This window comes from Chinchilla lanigera, unplaced genomic scaffold (genome assembly GCF_000276665.1).
Source record: "Chinchilla lanigera isolate Chin_1 unplaced genomic scaffold, ChiLan1.0 scaffold00035, whole genome shotgun sequence".
NCBI classification, from domain to species: domain Eukaryota; kingdom Metazoa; phylum Chordata; class Mammalia; order Rodentia; family Chinchillidae; genus Chinchilla; species Chinchilla lanigera.
In genome coordinates this window covers 20692555-20719666 of record NW_004955436.1, presented here as the reverse complement: position 1 = coordinate 20719666, position 27112 = coordinate 20692555, and the positions used below count along the sequence as shown (strand labels likewise).

Sequence of the window (27112 nt, the reverse complement as noted above, 5' to 3'; positions counted from 1 at the left end):
GGCAAAGCGCCTGCCTGGCAAGTGCAAGGTCGTGAGTTCGGTTCCCGGTACCGGAGAAAAACTAAAAAACCAAAAAAAAAAAAAAAAAAAAAAAAGAATCTAGGCGGTAGCATCTGGGTGCTCCTGGCACAATTCTTTCAACTTTCCTATGTACCTGAAATTCTCATAATAAAATGCCAAAACAAACCCCACACTCCAGTAGTGAAGGTTACCAAAAAATCACTTTTAACCCAGGCATTTTAGCAATAGATTATATATGAAGGAACATATATCAAATAAACTCATGGAAATTATTTAAAATATTATTTTTATTGCTATCAAAAGTTTAACATATGCACATTAAAGCACAGAAAGGCTTGACACAAAATACAGCTCTCCCACCCTGCTGTCAGTGCCTTTTCCTAGATCCAGCATAATCTTTCTTTTTTTAATTTATGGCCCTAAACTCCACAAGCACGCACATATTTCTAGTCCTTGAGTTTTTATTTTAAGCATTATCTATCTACCTCCTACTACAGTATACCACACTACTGAAGCCTATTACTAAAATAATTTAGAATACAGAGAACACTGATACAAAGTAGAAATAAAGTTTATCTGCTAATTTTTATTTTTATTTTATTTTTTTGGTAACAGGAATCGAACTCAGGACCTTGTGCTTGCCAGGCAGGCGCTGTGCCACTGAGCTACATCCCCAGCCCTGATAATTGCTTTTAAAAAGTAATTTGTAACTGTAATTTGTGTTCCAATGGCTAATTCCAACTATGTGGCAGCTATCCTAAAAGTCTTACTCTATGTTTATTATGGGAGCTAAGGGCTTTTCTTAAACTGAGAACTTAGCTTGGTAGAGCTTATGAGGAACTTCTATACTAGCATCACTTATTTCTTTTCTAGAGAGAGAGAACTTGCTGTTCTAAGGGCATACTGAGTTCTTTGAAAACGTTTTTGAAGAAATGAGTGTCAGTTTATTATTTCAAGTTCTAAAATCTACCTGCTGCAAACCCCTTTGAAACAACTCACATTACCCAACTAATGATCTATATACCAAACTTACCAAATATGAGAAAGTTCAAGAATAGGAAGTTTTGATTTTGTAAAAAATTCTTTAGCTGCAGATCCTGAAATATTAAAACAGTGTTATTTATTCCGCACACAGAGAACAAGAATAGAACTTGAGGTAAAAGTCTTAGACTTTACTTTGAATGGGAAAAGATAACTTTATAATGTGAATACATCATGATTTTGGTCCCCAATGATTATAAACTCTCCTTAGACAATTATCTTGTGAATTAATGGTCTTTTGTAATTAAAATCTAGGAGCAATAAAAAAATATCTTTGAAATTATGAAGTTGAGACTTTGTCCTGTCCCATCTAGAATTGAACTTCTGTTTTCAACAACTCACCTGGAATAAATCCGTTTAGATCAGGCTGAATGGTTTTAAACTGATTTATATAATACTGTCTTTGTTCATCTGTTATTTTCCAGGGATCATCATAACTACTGGATTGCCTACGAATTTCATTGGCAGTTGTAGCTGAGGCTACAGTTCGTACTGTTGTCTGGTCCTGCAATGAAACATTTTTTCCTCAGTACAGTATCTATCTATATGACTCCACGGACCAAGATTGCTAGGTTACTTATCCTTGAAAGTAAAACTTAGTTTTTTGTGGACACTTAAAATGAAGTCATCAGCAAACCACGTATTTGTTATATGTCAGGTTACTGGATATGTTTTTGCACAATGATTATATAAACATGTAGAATGATAGCAGTTATGTAAGCAACAGAAAGTTATGAAAAATGTGCTAAGAAAGCCAAGCAAATATATTCTCAGATGCAGAAACCTTTCAAAACTTCACTAGGGAATTAGAAAGTCGGCCAAACCTTTAGTGAAACATTCCAGTGACAACAGACTTAAAAATAATGACACAGAGAAGACCTCTAGATTTTTAAAATTAGGACGTGAACTTGCATTTATAAAATCTGCAACAGCAAAATATAAAAACAATGACTGCTGCAATACTCTGAATGAAGCAAATAAAAATGCAATACCAATAAAATGTCACACCTGGACAGAAGCAGGATGCATGGTTAAAAGAGTACTGGTTGGTGGAGTATCTGCAAAACTGACCCAGTTTTCTTGAGGTGGAGGTGGAGAATGCCCGGACCACACTGCATCACCAGCAGAAGAACCTAAAAGGAGAATGAGGGAGCACACTGACTCACATTTGCAGACAACAGCAGTTACTGAATTTGTAGCTAGGACTGTAGCAAAGTTCTTTCAAACTCTACTCTTGAAGAAATGCAACAGTTTCCAAAATGCAATCTCTTCTGTTCAATTAAAAATTACACCGCATTTAAAACTTTTCGGTTGTTTTGTGCTTTCCTTGTTAATACTCATTCATTTTATCTTCACAGAATCTGGTTCCACTGCCTTTGTCTAAGCATCACAGAGAGAAGTAAATCTAATTACTACTCTTTAAAGTGATACATCTGTACATAAATTTTCCTGTTTTTTTTTTTTTTGCTTCTGTTTAATTAATTCACAATTAAAAACTGTCTTGGAGGTAACTACCTTAAAGTAATATTATCAAGTTTCCTTCAATTTACAACCATAAACAGCTGATATTTCTAAAGAATCTCTGTATACCTGATTGTGCTTCACCAAAAGGAGACCAAAATGGCCCAGGTCCTCCAAGAGGCCTCTCACTGTTCCCGCCGCTGGAATGACGGTTGTGCTTCCTCCACGTGTGTGGAGAAGTCGGTGGCGACTGCTGTGGTGAAACTACTGGGGATGCAGGTTCCTAAAAACAGTATTACTACTATAAAACTGAAACTTTAAGGAGACATTTTAATTATTAAATTTATAGCATTTACAATTTAATTATTAACTTATTAATAAACTCATGCAAACATCTACACAGGGCATCAACCAATAATATCTACAGGCATGTGATCACCTGTTGATCTGCAGATGCCCGAGGCTGAACCGTATCATGGCTTATGGATCCCTTTTTCACTTGTCCTCTGCCAGGTGGAGGGGGAATCACACCAGAATAAGATCCTTGATTTTCAGAATCTGAAGAATATGAGGCTGCATGACGAGATTCTTGTTCATTCTTTGAAGCAACAAATCTTGGCAGAGGAAGATCCTTTACTGTTAATGACAAAAATAATTACAGATTGAGTCTTCATTACTCAAAATACTATAGATGAGAAGTATTTCAGATCTCACAGATTTTCAGATTTTGGAAAGTTTGCATATAGACTTTACAGGTTGAACACTGCTACACTAAAACTCAAAATCTAATTGGACCTCACGCCGGTGCTCAAAAAAGTTTTGGATTTTGGATTTCAGATTTGGAATGCTCAGCCTGCATTATATTAAAATAAAAAAGGACACACATACTAAAAAATGAAATCAGGGAAGAATTAGATACAGAACTTTTGCAAAAATTGGCACAGAAACAACAGACACAAAGCATTTATCATTACAACATTCAGGCCATTATTTCCCACAGATTATTTAGAAAGACTCTTGCCTAGAAAGTAGTAAAACCAGATTGCTCTTCTAAGGGCTGTGGTAACAATAACTACGGATGGCTGAACCTATGTTTGCTACTTTATATTCATCTCATCTCATAATCACATCAATCTTACACAGTTCCTGTTTAAAAAAAAAACCTCAAAGCTCTAAGATTTCCAAGGGCACACTGGTAATGCACACTGTAATAACTGACAAGATGAGAAACCAGGAGAGTCAGACCCCTAGGTCTAGGTTGTTTCTATACATACTGGATCTCTAGAGTAATTTACGGCAGTCAGAAAAACACAGAATGTATCAGTGAGTATGAGACTAGCAAATTTAGACATTTCCATACCAGGACTTGCTGAAAATACCTACTCGTTTTCAGAGGAAAGCATGCTTCCATCTACTAAATGGTTCTCTCCTTTCCCTCAACCCCACTTTGGGGACAGATTTTCTGCATGCTAGGCAAGCACTCTGTCATTGAGAGATATCCCTAGCTCCTAATTTCCCTACAATATAAAGGAGGAAAACCATTAAGCTTATTTACTATATATGTAAAAGAATTCAAAATTACCTAAAAAAATATAAACTCTCATACTAGAAGAATGTAGCTAATCACAGGTCTACAATTAAAACCTCTGACAAAAAACTGAACTAATGATTAAAAATATAAAAATTCTGATGTAATAGAAGACCTCACATTTCCCCTTTTCTCTATGAAAACTACAGAATCCACCATACTTAAGCATCTGTATTTATAGAATGTCTATTTTCTTCCATATCAACCAGTCACCAAATAATTGAAAAAAAGCTATCCAACATGACATTTGTAAGGTGGTTACCATCCCTGGAGCTCAGTTTCCATTCACCAATATTTTAATACCGTCTCTAGCAATCAGAAAATTTTAGTTAACTCTTACATTCTAATTTAAAAAATGGAGCCTCCGCTGCCTTCCCCCTCTCCTCCCCAAACCCCAGCAAGGTAAGTTTATTATATTAGAAAAAAGGAAAAGGACGTTATATAAAGAGATGTTCACTACAACTTAATACTAACTTTGATAAGTTACTTAAAATTCTAAGGAAATGTTAGTGAATTCTGAAAAACTGCTATCTGAACACATACTATTATCAAATATATAAGATATACATATTCTATGCTATAACAGATATAAGAGAGACCTACTTTTCTATGAGAAATACAAGGTAATGAGAATTACACCCTGTCACCCAAACGTCAAAAATGTCATTATGATATCAGAAAGACTAAAAAGTTCTACTGACTCGAATATTATTTGTAATTAAGACTATTTTCATTTCAGTAACTAGTATATTGCATATTTACCTGTATTTATACTTTCTACTCTTAAAGGAAACCCAGACTGGGCAACAGCTACAAGTTTCAAAGCAATGTAGAATTGACTTCTTCCAAAATAACCAAGTCGGGTTGCACCACAAAGCTCCATAATCTGGAAAAAAACACAGTGTTAGCATTACGAATTATGCCAAAATTCTCCATTCAAAACTATGCAGCTAAAACAAACAAACAAACAAAAACCTAAGCAGCTAAACAACTTGTTAGTAACTTCTTCAAATTTTCTAATGTATGATGTAATACTCCCAAATGACAATCAATTTCCAGTTCTTGAAAACAAACCCCACTTGTTTTACAATAAGGTCACCATTCTACTATTGATCCAATCCATGTAATGAGCAGTTTTATTAGAATTTTCTTTCAGGTGCTTTTTTAAAAAAGAAACAATATATCAACCATGTTCTTTATGACAAGCACTGTCCATATAACAGCTCCATGCAGCCAATAGACTATTACACAGCTACTGAAAGCAATAGTCATAAAATGATGTAACAACATGGAGAATGCTAAGGAGATATGCCAAGCAAGATACATAATCTTAACCAAGTAAACACAAACTTGGAAACTGTATCAAAATTCCATCAGCTATTTAGGCAGGTGAGATTAAAAGAGTTTTTGCTCCTCGTTTCCTAATTGTACTTAACATGATTATATGGCTTTTCTTTAAAACAGAGTTTTTATTTGCTCTCTTCCTTTTTCTAACCATGAAAGCTTTCAAGGATCTACACTGATCAGTTAAGTCATCCAACAAGTATCTCAAGATTGGCTACACAAGTAAATACAGTGGTGCCTCAGTTCATGAGCTTAATTTGTTCCATGATTCTGGGAAGATTACTGCGTTCTGTCTGTCATCTGATGGAGTCTGAGAATGGAAACAAAACTTTCCCTAATACTTCTGTTTGGTAACCGAACTGTTCACGAACAGAAGCATTTGTGAACTGAGGTGTTGCTAGTCAGACTCAAGAAAGATGATTTCAAATTGTGCTACCTCCACTCAAAAAAGCAGAGATCTGTATTATACAAAGGTTATGAATTTGTCTTCAAGTAAGCACTATGTATCTCTGTCATTTTTCCAATAAAACAAATTCTTGTATATTTAACGCGTCCATGATGAGGCTGTAATTTTATGTCTCATTGCCAGGCGGCTTGAACCAGTGGAGGTACATGCCAGCAGGAATGAGTTAATCTGTCTTCCTTTTCCTGAAACACTCAAATCAGAGCAAGGTAAATTTGAGATGCTGTATTACTAAGTCTGAAGAAAATTATTTAAAGAACTGCAAACAAACACCTCCCAAAGGTTAAACAATACTATGGCAACACTACTAATCATTTGTTTACATGCACAAAGAGAAAAGTCATGTCTGTTGACTGATCAGCACTGGTTTTGCCATGAAGTGGTAAATACTTCTGTGGAAACTTAAAAAGGGACAGGAAATTTTAAAAGGCAGGTTAAATCATTAAAGGAATGGTAAAGAAGAGAAGGCAGAGTTAACAAAGAAAGGCTACATAACCTTGTAGGTCACGCAGGCATTTTTATTGTGATCACTGTATTAGTTTACACTTTTCTGCCTACCTGCTGCTTGTTAAGGGATCATTATATATCTTAGACACCCCTTTGCTGATAAAGCAAAGAGTCTGAAATATGTCAGGTATATGCCAGAGACAAGGAAGACCTAAAGTGTAAAGTAACAGTAGTTTGTTGACACTCAGGGGATGATATCCAGGCAATGGTTAGAAAGGAGGAGATGGCATTAAGGAAAAGCCAGAATCTTGTCACTTTTTAAATTTGTATTTATTAAAAGTTTGAGTTTGTTAGCTACATACGTTTCTTTTCCTGTGAGAATTATCCAACTTGTCCTTTATTGATTTTAAAAAGGAGTTATGGGTCTTCTTTATTCATTTTTAAAAGCTTTATTACATTATGGATATTGACCTCCAAGTGTCATGGAATTCATTCATTCATTTACTCAGTGCCAACTACGTACTATGTGGCTCCGACAGGAAGGAAAGGGCCCCTCAGAGAAGAACAGTTCTATGTGTGGGGAGACGAAGGCAGGGCTGGGAAGGAGGGATGGAGTGACAGATGAAGCTGAAGACTTAGGCACAAGCCTGTTCATCCTGCACATGAAATTTCCCGATTTACCTGTTTTTTAACTAAGTTCTTATGGTGGTACAGAATTTTTAAATTTTTCTACAAATGTATCATTTTCCCCCTTTATGGCTGTTGGGTTTGCTATACTTAAAAAGGTCTTTATAAATATTTTATTCTGGAATATTTATGATTAATACTAAAGATATATAAGTCCTACTAAACTGGAATTTATTTTTGGAATGAAAAATCAAGTTAGGAATTCTCTTGATCCTATTTATTGACCCTTCTTTTCATTCTCTTCTAGTAACTTGAAAAACCAAGTTATATTTATTTCTGACTCCTCATTTACAGTTCTAAATGGTTATTCTTGGATCTGTAACACACTATATCTTGATAATATGTGATGAAAGTCAGTCTACCTCTCAATGATTTTCCTCCTTGTTTAGAAGGTTCTGGGATATTGTCATACAGCAAATGATGTTTCATGTGTCAGGATGACTATTTACTTGGGATGGCTACTTATTTACAGACTTGTTCCAAACTGTAACCAGATCATTCCTGGTCTTCTGTCACTTAAGCATGATACTGGCTGACACCGGACAACACCTTTCAGCGTTACTCAGCTGGTTCCCTACTTCTGAGCTTTGCTTTTGGCTTCTCGTTTTTCAAAACCTACAAACAGATGTTAATTTTATCATGTGCATTTGGAGTAGAAAATTAAAAGGTCATTTTTTTTCTCTTTCTTCTATTAACATGTATACTAACAGAGTATCTAACAGGAAACCATCTCTTGGTTTTTGGAATGAATTCTATTTAGCCACGGTGCATATTTCTCCAAATAAAATATTTTAAACACTATCTTAAAACAAACTTTAAAAAAATTCGATCTGTTAAGTTTTGACATTGGGTGTTATGTTGGTTTTGTAAGAAAAAATAGTCTTATTTTTTTCCCTGTTCTGGAATATTTTCAGCAGATCACAAATTAACAAGACATAGTAGTATGTGCCTATAGTCCCATCACTCTGGGAGGCTGTGTCAGGAAGACTGTAAGTTTTAACTTAGCCTGGGCAACTAAGTGACTTAGTGAGACCCTATCTCAAAGTTTAAATAAATATAGAAGGAAAGTGATATAGCTCTGTGCAAAAATTCTGGGTCTGATCTCAATACCACCAGCCAAAAATTATGTGTTCTATGAATATTAGAAAGAATTTATCTATGATTATAGGCTGGGCTAATATGTATCTCAGTTTCTTCTTTCCTATTATTTTAAATAAACTAGGTTTTCTATTTCTAAAACATCTGATAATTCCCTAGAGACTCATTTATCACCTCCAAATTTTGAAATTTATTGGTTCATCATCATACAAAGTAGTCTGATTCTTTTAATTTCCTCTTAATCTTAATTATTCATATTTACGTGCATGCTCAGTCTTTCTCAGGCAAAGTTAGCTATCTGACCCAAAGAACACTTGAAGCACTTGTTAGGGTACAGATTCCCAAACCACCTCCAACGGATTACTAATTCACCTATGAAATCCAGAGCCAGTTGGTGGTTGCTGGCATGCTAGTGATAGCTACTGAGAACTATTAAGCTTTATTGCCAGTTTTTGTTTTTTGAGACAAGTTCTACCTATGCAGTTCAAGCTGGTCTTAAACTCATTATATAGTCCAGCCGAGGCTCAAACCTGGGGCAATCCTCCTGCTTCAGGCTCCCAAGCACTGGGATTACAGGCATATTACACTACCATGCCCAGCTAAGGCTTATTTTCTTAATATTACAAGATCTATAAGACCATGGTAAAAATAAATAAAATGGTAATTAAGGATATAAAATTTAAAGTTTCTATAGCCCCATTAAAATTAACAATTCCTTTCATCTGTTCTTTTTTCCATATGTATATAAACATACAAGCACATGTAAGTAATATACAGTAAACATTTTATAGTCACACCATACATTTTATTGTGTTAAAGATCTTTCTATATCAGCACATATAGTTCTCTCTTTTTTTTTTTAACATAGCATTCTACTGTGTGAATATACCTACCACAAATTAACCAATCCCCTATTGAGGGGCCTTAAGATATTTTCCAGTTTCCTTACTACAAATAATACTATAAATACTTTTGTGTGTGTATCTTTTGCATATTAGTATAACTGTAGGACAAAATTCTAGACATAGAAAATGTTTAAAATATGACATAGTCAAATACTCAAAACTTTGCTTGACTACATCTTACTAACCAACACAGAATCCTGGCTGCCAGGTCTGAGACAACAGAGAGAAGTTAATGTCATTGACTTTATTGGTTTCAGAAAGAAATATCTGTACTACGTAAATCAGTACTGACTTATTTTGTAAATGTTCCATTCTGTGATTATCAAAAAGCCACTATATAGACTGTAATTCTTTTTTGTTTCTGAGACAAGGTCTTGCTATGTAGTCAGGTTGGCCTTGAACTCACTGAGATCCTCCTGCCCCGAGTGCTGAGATTGCAGGCATCTGCGACCATGCCTGGCATGTAGTCAGTTCACTGTAATACCTACACAGATCAATTTGGTTAGACAATCATTATTTATATCATTGACGCTATTTTAACAAGTTGTATAACTTTACCATGCCTCAGTTTCCTCAAAGGTAAACTGAGGAAAATAATATGCTTCCTTATTTGATTGCTGTCAGGATTCAATGAGACTATTCAATAAAGCACTTTAATGGTATCTGGCCCACAAAGATCATTATTATTACTTTCCATGTACTCTTCTGCCCATTGTGGATTTTATATAGTTTAGGTAGCTCAGAGACTAAGTCATTATATAGTTTAGGTAGCTCAGAGACTAAGTCAGAGTCTCACATTTCCCTGAGACCTCAAAATTTATGCCTTTAAAATAGTAACATGGATTTTGTTAGAACTTGTTTGTGCGCTAGGGAATGAACCTAGGGCTTTTGCATGGTGAATACATGCTCTATCACAGATATACACTTCCAGGTCTGTTTTATTGTGACTAAAATATAAGATGCTATATTCATAACCATGCTATATTCATAATCATGAAGATGACTATAGAATGAAGATGAATTCATCTTATGATATATTCATAATGAATATATAGTCATATGTTCATGCTATATTCATAATCATGCCTTCATAACCATTCCGAACTTCTGGTTTAAGCAATACAAATTAGTACATTACACAACAATGCAATTACAAATTCAAGACCTTTAAGAAAACAAGTAGTATTGACTTATTTTTTAAATGTTCCATTCTATGTATATCAAAAAACCATTAAATAGACTGTAGTTCTTCAACAAAACATGCAACGTTTCTCTTCTACATAATGGACTATCACTGTTAACACAGTTTTGTTCTTTGTAATAATTTGTGACGTTTTCTTTGTTGCCAAGATATCATTTTTTGCTCTCTCAGCAGTCTAATTGTTGCTTTCTGCTTTATATGCCATGGATTTAGAAATGGAAACAAGTTTTTAAAATTGTATAAAATAAGAATGAATAGTTGTTTATAATGACCCAAAGAACTTTCCCATGAGCAAAGTACACAAGCAGTATTTTTAATATCCAGATATACAAATGTAAGGGTAGGAAAACTAATATATACTGAGTAAATACTATGCTGGGTATAATGGTAAATATTCAAGGTATTCCCTTCTAACCCTTAAAAACAATGGAATGGAAGTGGTACTAACATTATATAAGGAAGAAAGAGAATTAGATTGACTGACTGAGTTGCCTGAAGCCCAATTTATGCCTTTCTTCTTCTACCATGACACACTTCCATTCTCCCATGGTAATGGTAAGAGTAGGTTGACTCTTTACCACTGTGCTCTGAATGTGAGGGTAGAGGGGATGCTACAACCATAAGGGTATATAAAATTCATTCCTTACTTAAGGGAAGAAAAGACCAAAGTAAAGTAGATGCCAATTACCTGTACAGTCTTGAATTCATGAGCTGAATCTGAACATGATTAAAAAAAAGAGGAATACATTGAAACTATATGTAACATTGCAATAGGATCATCCCAGTAAGCTGTCAAAATGGAAAATTTTAAATGGAAATTTTCTGAAAAGTTTAATAATAAAATATAAAAGAAAGATCTTTTCTTAGTCATTATCAGGTTTAAAAGTGAATTTACTCTAGTACTTCTAATTTTATAAAAATTCTTTGGGTTAAGTAAATTGGGACAGTAGATGTATTATCTTTTGTTGGTAGCTTAAAACCTTGGGCAATTTGGTTCACCTGTTTTCCTTGAAGGGCCAGGCATACTTCTTCGGGCTGGCAGTGACTCTAACTTCTATGATTCTACTAACTTGTCAGACTTGTCCCTGTAATTTTGTGACTCACTACTAACATAGGAATATCTATAACGGAGATTCACACCTACTAGAAAGAAGGGATTAATTAAAAGGAAAAAATTAAAATAACCTATGTTAGGAAGGGGGTTTACTTGTTATTCCACTTAACGGCCAGAATAAAACTTTAAAGATAGCTACCATTATCCTCATTTCCAAGAAAAAAAAAAAAAAAAACAACCACAACCACCACAACCAGCAGTACAAAAACAAGGATAATAAGCGGCAGAACTAAGATTAGAACCAGCGCAGTCTTGAGTCTGAAGTCTCTGCTCCCAGATCCATCCAGGTCCCAGACAGAACTCTAATCCTTGTGTGCTCATGAAACAGCAGTTCTAAAATGTATTCCTTCCAAAGAACCAGACAAGTTAAAAGTTCTGTAGCTGAGTAAACTAAAGAAAATTATAGCTCCTTCGGAGATTTTAGAATGCACCGTTAGCCCACATGAAGCACTAAAAAATCTTATAAGCAAGTGTATTAAAAGGCTTCAGAACCAGTGGTTCATATATCAAATGCTCTGGATAACACTAAGGATCAATGTTGGATGCTCTAGAGCAGTGTTTCTTGATGCTTTTGGTCTCAGGATTCCCTGTGTATGCTCTAAAAACTACTGAGGACTCTTAAAACTTTTTTTTGGCTTATATTTGATATTTACTAAGCTAGGAAATTAAAAAATATGTATCTATAAATTCACTTAAAAATAATCCTATCACATGTAACAGTCTAATGAGAATAAATATCTTCCAAAACGAGAAAAAAACTTAGAGTGCAGTTTTACACATGTGCAAATTCTCTTAATGTCTGACTTAGAAAATTCTCATATCTGTTTTCAATTTGCATCATATTGCTTTCTTTAAAATATAAAAAGGAAACACATTATACAGAAGTAGGTGCTAAAAATGGGAGTGTTTAGCCTTTCACGTAATTCTGGTATTATTATTTAATCCAACTGGCTCAACAGTCCTTGCCTAAAGGTTATTTTTATATAAATTCCAAAGTCATATCAACAGACTTTTCTGTACAGTCTGATGCCAGAATCCATTTGTGTTTTGATGCACTTGATCTGCACTGACCGACCTGCACTGACCATTATAAATTACTGTTTTACTTAATTATGGAGACCTTCCAAATGTGACATATTTCATGTATATTTTTGGAACTGTATTTGCTAATATCACTGACCTCATCAGAAAAGTCCCTAAAATTCGGAAGCAATTAAGCACATGCAGCACATAAAAGTTTTTAAAAATTCTTTCACCAAAACCTCGACTTTTATCATTAGCAGTTAACAGCATCAGGTATTTTCCTTGAAGGGACAGACATACTCCCTTTATTTTCAAGAAAGTATCTGCTCAAAACTCAAATTAGTTATTCTTTCAAAAGAAATGATGTTCCATGAAGAAAGTGGTTTAGCTCAACAGTTACTTTAACTCAATCAATAACATAAGTACTTTTTCCTCAAGATAATCATCACACTTCAATTTGAAGCAGAAATGCTTTATGTTCCTTTTGTTACACAAAATATTAAAAGATGTATTATATTTCAATACATGGCCGTACAGAGCACAACACTTACACAATATGGACCTAGTGCCTTGATTTAAGCTAAGGAACCTGCAGTCCACACCATCGGTGCAAGTATTAGCACAGGAAAGAGGAAAAATAATGTCTTATGAAAATAGTTTTCACTTCACAGAACAAGAGTGTGTGCAGACCACACTTTGACAAATGCTGTTATAGAGCACACCCACTTCTCCTACAGAGGGGATGGGTGCACAGTGATAGGAAGGATTGCCTTTGATGCAGCAACTGCTGGTCCTCTTCCCTTAGAGTAAACACTGAAAACAATGTCCAGGGATGCAAGTGAGATACATGAATTAGTGAAACTGACAAGGTGAGGGAAGTAATGAATTACAGAACGCGAGAGCAGCTATTACACAAGAATATTTGTCCAATGATCGCATCTTCAGATTTTTTTAAAGCTGGCTATCTGGATTATTCTGTTCCCATTTTCAAATGCTAATGTGAACGCACAAAACACTTGGACTGTCTGTCTGTACATTCTGTCCAGAGAGTGTTCCATAATTAATACAGGAAAAATTGCAATAACGTCCCTTCACATTCACTCGCAAGTAAGGGTTGTATGAGAAAAGGTGAGACCAAATTTCATGAAAGATAATCATAAACACAGGTATCAATAAATATTAACCTGTCCTATATGCATAACAGTCCTAGAGCATTTCAGTAGCCTAAGACTCAGGACGCCCAGAAAAAAATTATTCTCAGGCCATCAATATATTATGACATATATTAGCTTTGTGTAAGTTCGTGTCTGGCAAACTAACTCAAGGCACTGAGACAACTGAACAGTAACCAAGGGACAATAATTTCTGAAAAATGTACCATCTCATCCTACACTGGTATATGAAGGACAATCCTTAAATACATATGCCAATAGTCTAACTTCTAAGATACCTCTTGCCTTTTTTCTTTAGCAAATCAAGACTGCTCTTGTGGCTTCAGGGCTTTTCCACTGGGCTGAATTTTCAGTAGGTTTCCCCCTCAGAACTTTGCTTAGCAGCTGTTTTGCCATAAGTCTCAGCCCAAATGCTGGGGAGTCAGAAGTCTTCCTTGAGCACCCTGCTGTGAACTGACTCACTTTCAGTCTCTCCCAAAAGAATGAGATACCACAGAGCAGCTCCTAGCACCTACACCTCCTGATGAACAGGGTCATTTATATTTGTTGTTTGGATGAATGAATGAACGAACCACAGAAGTATTATTTATGGATCAGCTCTGTTGTAGTCTTTTTCCACTCCTACAAACTACCAAATTAATAGTCCCTAAGTATGACTCCGAATAATTTTATGTTTAAAAAAATCTCACCTCTAAGTTTAAGCATCCAAATCTCTATTTATCACCCCAGCCTTCCTTCCCGATCATCTAGACCACGCTCTGTTCCCTCTGTAACTGCTCCTACCTACCACGAGATGATACTCTAAGCTAAATCGGCCTAATGAAATTACACCCTTTTATTACAGCCTTCTATCATGACCCTCCTCCTTCCTGTCACACTTCTTTAGAATAAAATTTATTTTTAACTGGTGCACAAAAACATAAAAGCTGTACTTTTCTTCTTTTTGTTCTTGAGGCAGGGTCTCACTATGCAGTCCAGGCTGGCCTGAAAACTTTCCATGAAGCCCACGCTGGCTTTGAACTCTTGATCCTCCAGCCTGAGCCGCCCTAGTGCTGGGGTTACAGGCATGGGCTAACCTAAATGCCCAGCTTCAAAACTGCACATATTAGTGGCGTAACATGCAGTGTTTCAATACATGTCTACACTGCAGTGTTTAAATCCAGCTAAAGTATCTCCTCATGTATGTATCGTTCTTTGTGTTGAACACTTCCAAACATGTCTCTTCTAGCTTTCTGAAATATGCACACATTATTGCTGTCCATGGCCACTCTACTGTGCAACAGGACAACACAGTTTCTTGCTCCTAACTAAATGTAACTTGGAGCCCAGCGACCAGCCTTCCCCTATCCCTAACTCCTCCCTACTCTCCCAGTCTCTGCTAGCACCACTATCAACTCACATGCAATTAACTGTCTTTATATCCAGAGTGAGAACGCACAGTGTTTGTCTTTCTGTGATTGCATAATCATCTCCAGTTCCATCCACGTTGCTGCAAGACTTCATTCTTTTTGATGACTTAATACCACTCCAATATGTATTTGTACATTTCCTTTATTCAGAGCTATGAGCACTTCAGTTGTGTCCTTTTCTTAGCCATTATGAACAATGCTGCAATGAAAATGGGAATGCAGGTGTGTCTCTGACATACTGATTTTTATATTCATCGTAGTGGATTAGGTCATATGGTTCTATTTTCAGTATTCTGAGGAGCTCCACGCAGTCTTTTATAATGGCTGTACTAGTTTACTTTCCCTGCAACAGTATGCAAGGGTTCCTTTTTCTCTATATCCTTGCTGCCCTGCAAAAGAGTGACACTAGATCCCTATTCTCCCCCCAGTTACACATGGATTAAAGGGTTGAATATAAGACCTGATACTGTGCAACTCCTAAAAGAAAGCGTAGAAGAAATGCTTCAGGACACCGGGACAGGCAAAGATTTTTTGGTGAAGACCCCAAAAGCAAAAGAATTGAAAGTAAAAATAAACACATGGAATTGCATCAACCTAAAAACTCCTACTAAACAGCAAAGGAAACAATCATCAGAGTGAAGAGACAAGCTTCAGAACAGTAAGACTTCTTTGCAAATTGTACATCTGACAAGGGGTTACTATCCAGAAGCTAGTCCAAAAACTTGATAGAAAAAAAACTTAAAAAATTAGCAAACAAGCCTACAGACATTTCTCTAAAGAAGTCATACAAATGGCCATGAAGTATATGAGAAAATGTTCAATACCCTGTAATATTTTCTATCTGTCCTAGTCCACAGCCAAATGATCTTTTATTTCCCTTGAGACAGGGTCCAACGTCTTCCATTTGAGTCACCTCAATTATCTGTACATTATCTGCACCGCACACCCCCTCGCAGTCTCCCTCTACTATGCTCCTTAGTAAAGGTCAGAGACCACAATGTAGTCACACCAGGACCCACTGTGAGCTCAGACACTGTCTGCTGCACATGTTTATGTCTGTCGAAGGGAACTGCTTCCCACGGTGCCCACATCCATCTGATCTCCCAAATTCATTCTGTTTATTCATTTGAACCAACCCCTTCCTACTCTGAAATACCACTTTCATCACATCTTTAAAAATGAAGTATTTTCTAATAATAAACCCTTGCTTTGTCTAAGGCAGTTCAGATTACACCTGATCTTTTGTGTCATCCTCAGCACCACAGCACATTGTTGCAAAGGGAATAAATAGGTCAAGGAAAACAGTCAAGGGGCAAGAAGGACTTGAGAAATTCACTAAAGCCTCGTCATTGCAAAAGGCTAGATTTTCTTTTTGTTGTCAATACAGAATATGTTTACCCCTGTGGACATTCTCCTTTGTTACAAAAACAATTTCATTTAAATACTTAGCACAATCCAACAAAAACTGGGTAACTCATATCCATTACTGCATTCCTAAATGACTTTTGCTATCTTTTGGTGGTCAATGCCACTGTTAAATCTCTTTGAAACTCAGGTCTAATGTGAAATGCAACTGGATCAACCCTTTTGAGATACATACCAGATTAATAGAACAAACACTTCATTCTCTCTCATTGTATTTCTTATCCCAAACTCTTTTTGATTTTTGTTTCTTGAGACAGGGTCTCACTATATAGCTCAGGGGTGGCCCTGTCATTACGTAGCCCAGGCTGACCTCAAACTCGCAGCAATCCTTCAGCCTCAGTCTCCCGGAGGGCTGGGATTACAGGTTTGTGCCACCTCACTCAGCTATCCCAAAGCTTTTACTACTTATTGCTTTGCTTGCATAATTCAAGTGCCCTATTGATTTCAAACCTGCAAGTCAAGACCACTTTGCATCTTTCCTTTCTCCTGCTACCACTTTATCTTAATACTTACAAAAATAAATAGGCAATCTCATTTTTAAGCTTTCTTCCACCCAAATCCTATACACAACTTCCACTTTCATCTATTTTCCTACTTCAATGAGGGTAACTTCATCAGGTCTTTCCCCACCAGTATATCCTCACATAAAATAAACTTGTTTCTATGTTGTCGTGTTGACATAGGATGAATATTTCCAACAGACTATCTCAAAAATATGTTTAAAATCTGCCACAGAAGGCTTACTTAGCTAAACAGCCAAGTTAGACTTTTCTTGCTTTATGTCAGGCAGTGAAATACAGAAATATTAGAACCACACACAATATTAGGTAATATGTATTTTTTACGGTACTAGGGATAGAATCCAGGGTCTTTACACTAAGCTACATCCCCAGCCTGTTTTTTATTTTGAGATAGGATCTTGCTGACTCACTAAGTTGCCCAGGCTGGGCTGGAACTTCTGATTTCCCTGCCTCAGCCTCCAAGAATGTTGACATTACAGATTGCATCGCCCTGCCCAACCTCTGTTTATTTCCTCTGGCTGGTAGCGGGGGGGTCCAAAAAGTATATATTTTCTTTTTAAAACTATTCATTTTCTCTTTTCATTTTATTGGTACACTTTAGATGTGCACAGTGATAACACTCATCAAAAGGGATTTGTACCTGCACATGGTGTACCTTGCTTCTTCCCATCCCTCCCCTCCCGTCCCTCCAGCCCCTCTTCCTCTATTTACAAAAGCTTTGTTTCCATTTTTTCCTTCTATTCTTTTTTTCTTGCCCACTCTTCCACCAATTTCTTGAGACAGGTTCCTGCTAGATAACGTAGGCTGGCCTGAAACCTGCTGTGTAGGCCCCGCATTGAACTTGAGATTCTCCTGACTCAGCCTCTCATGTGCTGGGATTACAAGTATGTGCCACCATATCCAGCTTGCAATGTGTATATTAATTTGCTCACTTAAGCCATTCTGTAACATACATACATTTCGTTTCAAAACAACATGTTGTCGGGTGTGGTGGCGCATGCCTGTAATCCCAGCACTCAGGAGGCTGAGGCAGGACAATTGCTGCGAGTTCGAGGCCAGCCTGAACCACACAGCGAGACCATCTCAAAAAGACAAAAAAAAAACAAACATGTTGCAGGCTGGGGATTTAGCTCAGTGGCACAGCGCCTGCCCAGCAAGCACAAGGTCGTGAGTTCAATTCCCAGTATAAAAAACAAACAAACAAAAAAAAACCCCACAACATGTTGCACATCATGAATAGTTTTCGTCAACGTAAAAAGAAAAATTAGAATAATAGACACAGAAGAAATTTGACCAATACAAGTACTGACTTCCTTTTAAGCATTTGTACACAAATTATAGGCCTTCTATAACTTCTCAGCAGAGAATGTTTAAATACATTATACATATATTTCCCCTACTATCATTATATAAATTTATCAAAAGAATTCACCTTAATACAGATTACTGCTCTAATAAGATTTAAAAGCTTCTTCATATTTCGAAGGCAGATTTTATTCAATCTACTAAGAAAAAAAAAACCATAAAGACTGTGATGAGTAAAATAACAACAGAAATGGGGGTGGAGGTAGCTTTTTCATGATTATAGAATTCCTGACTTGAAATTCTGGATAATATAGGTAGTTAAAAGATATTCCCCTTAGTAATATCTGACTCTTAATTCTTTTTTTTTTTTTTTTTTGTACCAGGAATCAAACTCAGGACCTTGCTCTTACCAGGCAGGCACTTGTGCCACTGAGCTATATCCCCGGCCCCCTAGACTCCTAATTCTTGAACTATAAATTCAACTTGCTGTAGGCAATAAAGGCTCCAGCTTGGAATCTATTCGGATAAGATTAGTACATACTGACCAATAAACATTATACTACTAAATATTATACTACTTATCATCAGTATCAGTCATCAGTTATCTAAACAAATACTTCTGGATAGCCTCAAATGTTAAGAACTCTAACGTAAAAAGTTATATGACTATCTTTTTAAGTTCAGTGGCAATTCATTCCAAGTTCCAGATTACCAATACAATAAATGTTTGTATTATTTACATTAATGACCAAAATACCCTTATAACAATAAACTGAAACTGGATGTGGTGGTGCATGCCTGTATTCCAGCACTCTGGGAAGCAGAGGCAGGAGGACTGCAGGATCAAGCGCAGCCCAGGAAACTTACTGACTAGGAAGACCTTGTCAAAAATAAAAAATAAAAAAGGTCTGGGAATGCAGCTCAGTGCAAAGGCCCTGGGTTCAATCTCCAGTACTGGAAAACAAACAAACAAACTGAAATACAAATTAATAATAAAAAAGGAGAGAAATCATAAAGTAAAAAATGGTTTGAAAATTACTAAAACCGTTTAAAATTTAAGCTAAACATAATATTATTTGGCCTTAGGAGATGCTGTTGATTATGAAAATAGTCCAATAAAATAAATCCGGTGAGTAATCTACACAAAGAGTAACTAAAAAATTTCTATACAAACTAGGGCATTTGTAAGAATGAAAGAGGCATTACTAATATATTCTTGGACAAAACCCCACTAAAGACAAATGATTCCACTGAGCCAATGAAGTGCAGACAATAATATGAAAAGCTGACATCTGCAACCTGTTCCCTTATAATATGCCATGTAACGTATTCATTTCTTAATTAAGCAGCAATATTTTTCAGGAACCAGTTACTGGTCTTCAAAACCCCTCTATTTTCATGCATGGAAGCCTATTAATAGAGCAACAACTAGTTAATCAAACGTTTAAAAAATAACAATAGATTACAACAAAACATTTCAACACAGTGGGCCAGGCATCATCCTAAGCATTTTTTAACTCACTTTTTTAGCTCACTTAATCTTTAGCCCAGAAAGACAAGGGCACAGAAAGTAGTGAGGTTAGAGATTCTGAAGTATGTTCCTTCACAATACAATCAGCCTGTAGTACGTTGTCATTACTGCTCCTCTGGCAGGAGAATGCGAATTCCACAACCTTCCATAAGCACACAGAACAGAGTGGAGTTCTGAAGTGTCTGCAGTGACTGAGCGCAATCAGGGTTAAGAAGAGTTGAACATCTACGATCCAGTCCTGGTTTATGGGTTACCAGTGATGAGGCAGCAGCAAATACGGGCTCTGGGACCATATGCTTACTTACGATACACAAAAACATTACTTACTCCAAGGTTAGGCTACTACACCACTAAACCAACAATAGGTTACTTTAGGGCAAAGATGACAAGAAAAAGATGATTATGATGATAATAACTAAGATTAGCTGATATATATAATGAGCCTAGTACTATTCCAAGCTCAGTAACATATTAACTAATCTAATCATCTTAACATCAATATGAGGTAGGTACTGTTTGTTCTACATATGAAAAAACTGACCATCTGGTAAGTTGCCCAAGGACACACGGCAACAGAACCTGGACTGAAATCCATCTTCTTAATTACTTTATAAGAATCATATTTGTCCAATAGTACATTCACATAATAAGTTTATTATATCAACAGTCCAACTACATTATATCATACAAAAGTCAAGTTTCTAGTGGATAGGTCTCAAAATCATTTGGTGTTTTTTGTTTTTTTTTTTGTTGTTATTATTGGTTTTGTTCTTTTTATTTATTTGTTTGGTACTGGCAATTGAACCTAGAGCCTCACAACAGAACCAAGTTCTGACAGGTGCCTGCTATGTGATCATCAGTGTCATATATCTCAAGATTCTTCCCTACAAAGAAAAATTAAAGGTAAACTTAGGGGGATGATAAGGGTAGGGCAGAGGAACCCTCTTACATTGTTGGTATGAATGTACCACTATGGAAAACAGTACCGAGACTTCTCAGTGACTAAACAGAAACACCATCTGATCCAGCTATACCACTCTTGGGCATATTCCGGGGACTGCACACAACAGCAATGAGTGCATACCAATGTTTATAGCAGCAAAATTCCCAATAGATAAGCTGCAGGAATAACCTAGATGCCCATCAACATATAAATGGATAATGTGGTATAAATACATAATGTATACTATCTAGTCATAAAGAAGATTGAAAGTATGTTATTTGCAGGAACATGGATGGAACTAGAAATTGCCATGTTAAATGAAATTAGTCAGACTCAGTTAAATATCACACAATTTCTTACATGAGAAACCTAAAAAGTACATAAATTAATAAATACAGAATTAAAACAAAGGAGGACAGAAAATAGACTTCTGGAGACAGCAAAGCAGACGGGAGTGGGGGCAGAAAGAGGAAAAAGGGAACTGAAAGTACTATGATATGTTAAATGCATGTACCAGAACTTTCCCGAAATAAACTCCATCATCCTCTAATATTAACACATAGTAGTAATTTTTTTAAATAGTAGAGGGTTAGATTTTATCACAAAGATCTATTCTAATGCAAATGTATCTCTCTGGATGTTAAATCCACAATTACAACACAAGCTACCATGTGAAAAATTTATTTCTGCCAAAATGCCAGATAACACTATTAGACATATAAAACTTGAAGAATGGCACACATGTATATTTAAATACGAATCATTATGACAATCAAATATACCCAGAGTTAAATTCACTTTACTGGGTATTTATATAGGGAAAAGTCATTTACTTAACCTTGTCCTGTAAATCAAGCTCCAAAAGAAGAATAACTGAAATTCAAGTTCAGTATATGCATTTTGTAACTAAATTATATTTTTATTAGATATATGATAATGACAAACTTCCTGATCTCTAAGTTTTTAGATTTTATATTAGAGATAATTTTCCTCCCTATAGAAGAATACCAATTTGAGACAGGTGGCGGGGAGAAAGTGAGGGAAAGAAGGAAAGAAATGAGATTATCAGGTTTGGCTTACTTCACCTGTTCTATATCTAGTATTTCAGAAACATAACTAATCCACAGAATAAAAAGCAACATTACCCTAAAACTAGGTGTACCTTACAAAGGAAACACTGAAAAACATAGCAATAAATGCAACCAAACAATTAATATGAGCCTGTGCTACTACCTTCAAGAAATGTTGACAGATTACAAACATTAACAGTTTATCAGAATTTTACTCAATTTGAAAGTAAAAAACACACAGAGAACTTCACAATGGATTCAGTGTCAGTCACTTAAACGTTCTGGGTTATATTACTGCCTTCCTTTTGAACTGCTATAACTGTACGTTGCAATAATTTTAGAAAAAGTGTAGTACACAGTAGTTTTGTGAAACATTTGTTATTTCCTACCTGTTTACCATAATCACAGTATGAGGATGCTTGCACACTTAATAGATGCTTACTGAACATATACAAATATCTCAATTTAGGGTGACCATTTAACTCTTTATGTTACAGCATTCTTTAAGACACAGCTACTTGAGAGACAGCATGCTTGAATCAAAGGGACAAAGCAGAACAACCTGATATTTTGTTTCCCGGGAGAGATGTGACCTCAGTATCTTCCAAAAAATCTTTATTCTTTCTAAGGAAATAACAATAAATGGCTAATAGCTACACAGCACTATTCCAAGTAACAACCAGCACTACTCCAGGTACTTTACAATTCATTTAGTCCTCAAACAATCCTATGAGGCAGGTGCTTTATTACTCCCCATATGCAGATGGAAAAACTAATGGTCAAAGAAAATAAGGTCCAGAGCAGTTAAGTACTTGCTTCACAGTAAGAACAGCTAAGAGCTAAACTGCAACTTAAAAATTCTGTCAAACATTTTTAGCTGACTGAGAAATAATAAAGTAACAAAAATGATGACAAAGAAAAGCTACCATTTATGAAGTGGTATACCATTTTTTATTTAAGATACTCCTCAAAATAACCTCCAAAAGTAGGCATTCTTCTATTTTATAAAGCAAAATTCTGGATAAAGAAAATGTTCTTGGCCAAGGTCATACACTGAAAATTAGAAGGGCCAAGATACGAGCCCTTCCTTGTGTATCTTCAAAGCCTGGCCATTTTGGCAATGCCAGTGTTTCAAAAACTTCAGACACTTGTATTATCAAACTTCACAAATTCTGCCATGTCCATGGACCACCTGCACTACTATAAGCTTAAAGAACTTTATTGGTGTCACAATATAAATGGAAAATAAGTATCACTTGAAATAGAAAATAGAAAATAATAACAAAAACACCATATCTGATGGCCTATATCTGGCATTTTAGCAGTAACAGAGTTTTAAAGATTAGGTGTTTTTAGAGGGCAGCTGTCTCGTAATTACAGACTTAACATAACATTCGGAGAAATAACATTTGCACCAGAATAGATCTTAGTGATAAAATTGAAACCTTCAATTTTAAAAAACAATTACTAGTGATGTTAATACTGCACGATGTGGGTGTGTTTTGGGAAGTTCTGGTACACGCATTTAATACAGCTTCATCAACTGCTGTCCCTTTTCCTCCTCTTCGTTTTGTCTCCTTCCCACCTGTCCCCTTTCTTGTCTCCACAAGTTTACCTCTGGTTTCCTGTTCTTCTATTCTTAAGTTTTTCATGTAAGAGAAATCATGTACCAAGCACCATTTTCTGCTAAATGTGCTTGCAGCCACATCAAGGCTACCTGTGCTTTATTAAAAGTAACCTGCATTAAAAAAGTATTAATCTACTAACATCAAGGTGAAACTTTCTCCCTAAATAATCAGATTTGAAACACAAAAAGAGACAACAGTTTTCTCATTATGTGCTTTTTACATCTTGCTGAGTACACATTTCATACTTGGAAACAAATTATCAGGTTGCTCTGCTACCTCCCTTTGATTCATGCATGCAGTCTTTCTCATATACCTGTATCTTAGCTAATGCTCTAATAATAAAGAGATAAATGATTATACTGTAATTAGCAGCATTATAGGGACGCCTCATCCAAATGTTACATTAAGTATTCTCACACATTTAAAATATACAGTGGGCCCTCAGAGATCATAAAAAGTTTTAATACACAACCCTGTTCTCAAAGAGTTTCTTTTCTTGTTGCAAATAATACAATCTAAAAAGATGAACTAGGACATAAGGCTACAGTTTTAAGGATCAAAATGGTTAGTTGCTGAGCACAAGTTTTGCCATTAGATGAAGCTGGATTTAAATCACAGCTTGTGTTGAGTATACAGCCGCCCCGGAGCTCCAGGATTCTCATCTGAAAACTGGAAATAATACCACTGTTTAAGTTTAAAGCTAAATGAATGTCAAAAATAGCTCAATACCTGCCATGGATGTACATATAGTACTTGTTACTGTGAGAACTAAAGAGATAGATGTTAATATGGGCCAGAAAAAAATTTTTTCCTGAAGAAACTTGACTTGGATCTTAAGAAAGGGCAGGTTTTTGTTAAGTCAAAAAGATAGGCAACCCAATGAAAGGTACCAATCAGTCAAAGCAAGTATTAGAGTGGTGGCTCGGTAGTACACTGGCGCTAGCGAGTGAGGGCTCTAAAGGTGAAGCTAATCTTCAATGAACAGCTCTGCAGAGCACCATATAATTTTTATTCAAGTACCTATTATTTAGCAATTGTAGAAATACTTATTAAAATTCAGGAGGCCACTGCAACAGTTTAGCAATGAGGTAGTCAGAGCTGAGATAAGCGTAACTCCAACCAAAGAAAAGAATGATTAGCTGAGAGCTTTTGATGAAGAATTTCTACTGTAGGAAGACTATTAGGAGAGGAGGAGTCAAGACTGACTGAATAAGAGAAAGTATGAAGCCAGTCAGGATGCCAGAGATAGAATACTCTCACATCATGATGAGCAAAAAGGCAACATGCACCAAGACACTATGTGGTGTCATTTGCGAGAGAGGTAGTAAAACAGAACAAGATATAAGAAAAGGTCTCTGAATTTGGTCAGTAGGATGAGTGATTTTTGAGGACATCTTTAAAAAAGAAACAGAAACAAAACAAAAAAATGAGAAAGGGAACTTGAAACTGGGCTGGGGATGTGGCTCAGTGGTAGTATCACTGCTGAAGCCCTGGGTCCAGTCCCCAGGGAGGGGGTGGGGAATGACCACTTGCTTAAGGACAGTAGGCAGAGTACAGGGTAGGGGAGAAAAAATCTGGGCCATTTATTACTTGGCAGTAAAAATAAAAAGAAAAATAGTACGGCAGAAGAAACATTGTAGAAAATAACCAGAACACAATTAATAACTAGGACAATTCCAGTTTGCCACTGTTAGGTGTAAAGGAGAAACACTAGGTTTGGATTCCCTCCAGAATCAAGTCTCAGAGGGAAATATGATTAGGGAAGTAGAAGACTTCTGTATCCAGGTGTTCAAAACTGTGTGCAGTAAACAGAAAACCAAACCATAAACTCCCTACCTCCTGCCATTAGATCACTGGCTTTCTGAACGCAGACAGAACATACAAAGGCGCTTCGATTTCAAAGGTTTAACAGCTACAGTTTCTACTATCCCTGTGAGACTTACACCAATCACGACAAACAGTACAATCTTAACTTTCATGTGGCACAGGTCTCCATGAGCTGTACCAGGAAATGTGCCATCCCTGTGTAAGAGTGCACCCTCATTCCTAAAATGATTTATGGTCCCCTACTTGCAGCCAGGTACTGTGAAATGCTACAGAAATTGTGCTTACATTTTATAAATAAGAGCATATGCTACAACATTAAGATATCTAGATTCTAATTTTTTAAACTTCCAATAAATTCTCATAGTCACTCTGTTACTTAAAAAAAGAGGCGGTGAGTTTTCAAAGAGGGAAAGAGGAGAAATCAGCAGTGTCTGCCAGCAAAGTCAGAACTTGGACAATTCAGTGATATTTGTTCTGTTCTTGTTGCCTCCTTCTCTCCTCATGCCCAGAATGCTGATTGGGGGAGGGAAAGCGTGCCCACAGTGTTGGGCAGCGACATCCAAGGCTGCAAACTCCACCACACTCACTTCCTATTCCCTTGGTGAGGAGCCCAGAATGATCTTTCCTCACCATCCCAATCAAGTCTTCGAATGCACTGTACTAGCACGGCTAAGCAACTGGCTTGCTCTAAAAAGTTGTCTATGTTTTTTAAAAATCTACTGTGTGTTTCTGTAGCAACATCATGAAGTCATGTAAGAAAAGAAATCTGCTTCCAATATCTTTGGGATGTAAATATACTACAGAAGCAGCAAGGCAATAAGCAACAGTATAAACAAAAAGTCAACACAGTGCAAAACACATACAAAACGATGAGCAGAAGACAGATGCAAGTCTCAAATCAGGATTTCCAGAGCCAACAAAGGTTAAATGAGGTTTTAAAAGGGAGCAAGATAAGCATGGAGTGGGGAGAGGGTATTGCGGATGAGAAGAGTAACACACTGAAAGGGAACTGATAACGAACAAGCTAGCTGTGTGGGAAACAAAACAGATTTGCCGGGCTGGAACACCAAGTCCACGCTACCAGAACAATCAGAAACAAGCCTGAGACGTGGGGGTGAGCCAGCAGAAGCTTTCACAGTTGGGTGGGCATGACTGCTCAGATTTCACACACTCTCCTCTCCCGTGTGTTTTATGAAAGAGTTAATTAAATTAAATGAGACATTCCACTGATCTGACTTATCTATCACTACTTGCTGTCAAGTTTAACAACTGGAAAACATGCCTCTAAAGAGAAGAAAAACTCATATGAGTTTAATACGAACATGAGCCATAATATCTTTTAAAAAATTAAGAGAACAGCTTTGCGGTAACAATACCTTTAAGTCTTTAGTATGTACATTCACTATCTCCGATCACAGTCACTTGTACAGCTTTTGGTTTTTCTCCGGTACCGGGAACCGAACTCGCGACCTTGCGCTTGCCAGGCAGGCGCTTTTGCCACTGAGCTAAATCCCCAGCCCCACTTGTACAGCTTTAAACACATCAGCAAGCATACTCATAACCTAAGTGAAAGAACCATATAGACTAGCCCCAGAGGTTCCATCTTATGCAAAAGGCTCATTCACTGTCCTGTGGATTTTCAATGTGGTATAACAAAAATAATAGGCTAGAATAAGATTTATCAAGGTACTGCTGAAGAATGAGGTCCTATAGCATGAAGGAACCAAGTCCAGTAGGCTTTCAGTGCCAACATGAAGGAAGAGATGAGAAGTAAAAACTAGCCTTCAAGTTGTTTGGCACCTATTACAAAAAAAAAACAAAAAAAACCAGCTACACAGGAAGTGGATGCTAAAAACACACACTGTGTACAAGTGCAAACACATGGGAC

The 27112-nt window shown here is 36.4% G+C and overlaps 1 protein-coding gene across 2 annotated transcripts in view; it reads right to left on the bottom strand.

The window, feature by feature from the left end:
* Reps1 (RALBP1 associated Eps domain containing 1) overlaps window positions 1-27112 on the bottom strand; it is a gene marked incomplete in the record, with an annotated part of 75167 nt that overhangs the window by 33176 nt on the left and 14879 nt on the right. For both annotated transcript variants that reach the window (XM_005389265.2, XM_005389266.2), the window contains 6 exon segments: window positions 1055-1118; window positions 1405-1567; window positions 2071-2195; window positions 2653-2806; window positions 2963-3159; window positions 4874-4997. In XM_005389265.2, coding sequence (XP_005389322.2) covers window positions 1055-1118; window positions 1405-1567; window positions 2071-2195; window positions 2653-2806; window positions 2963-3159; window positions 4874-4997 — 827 coding nt within the window.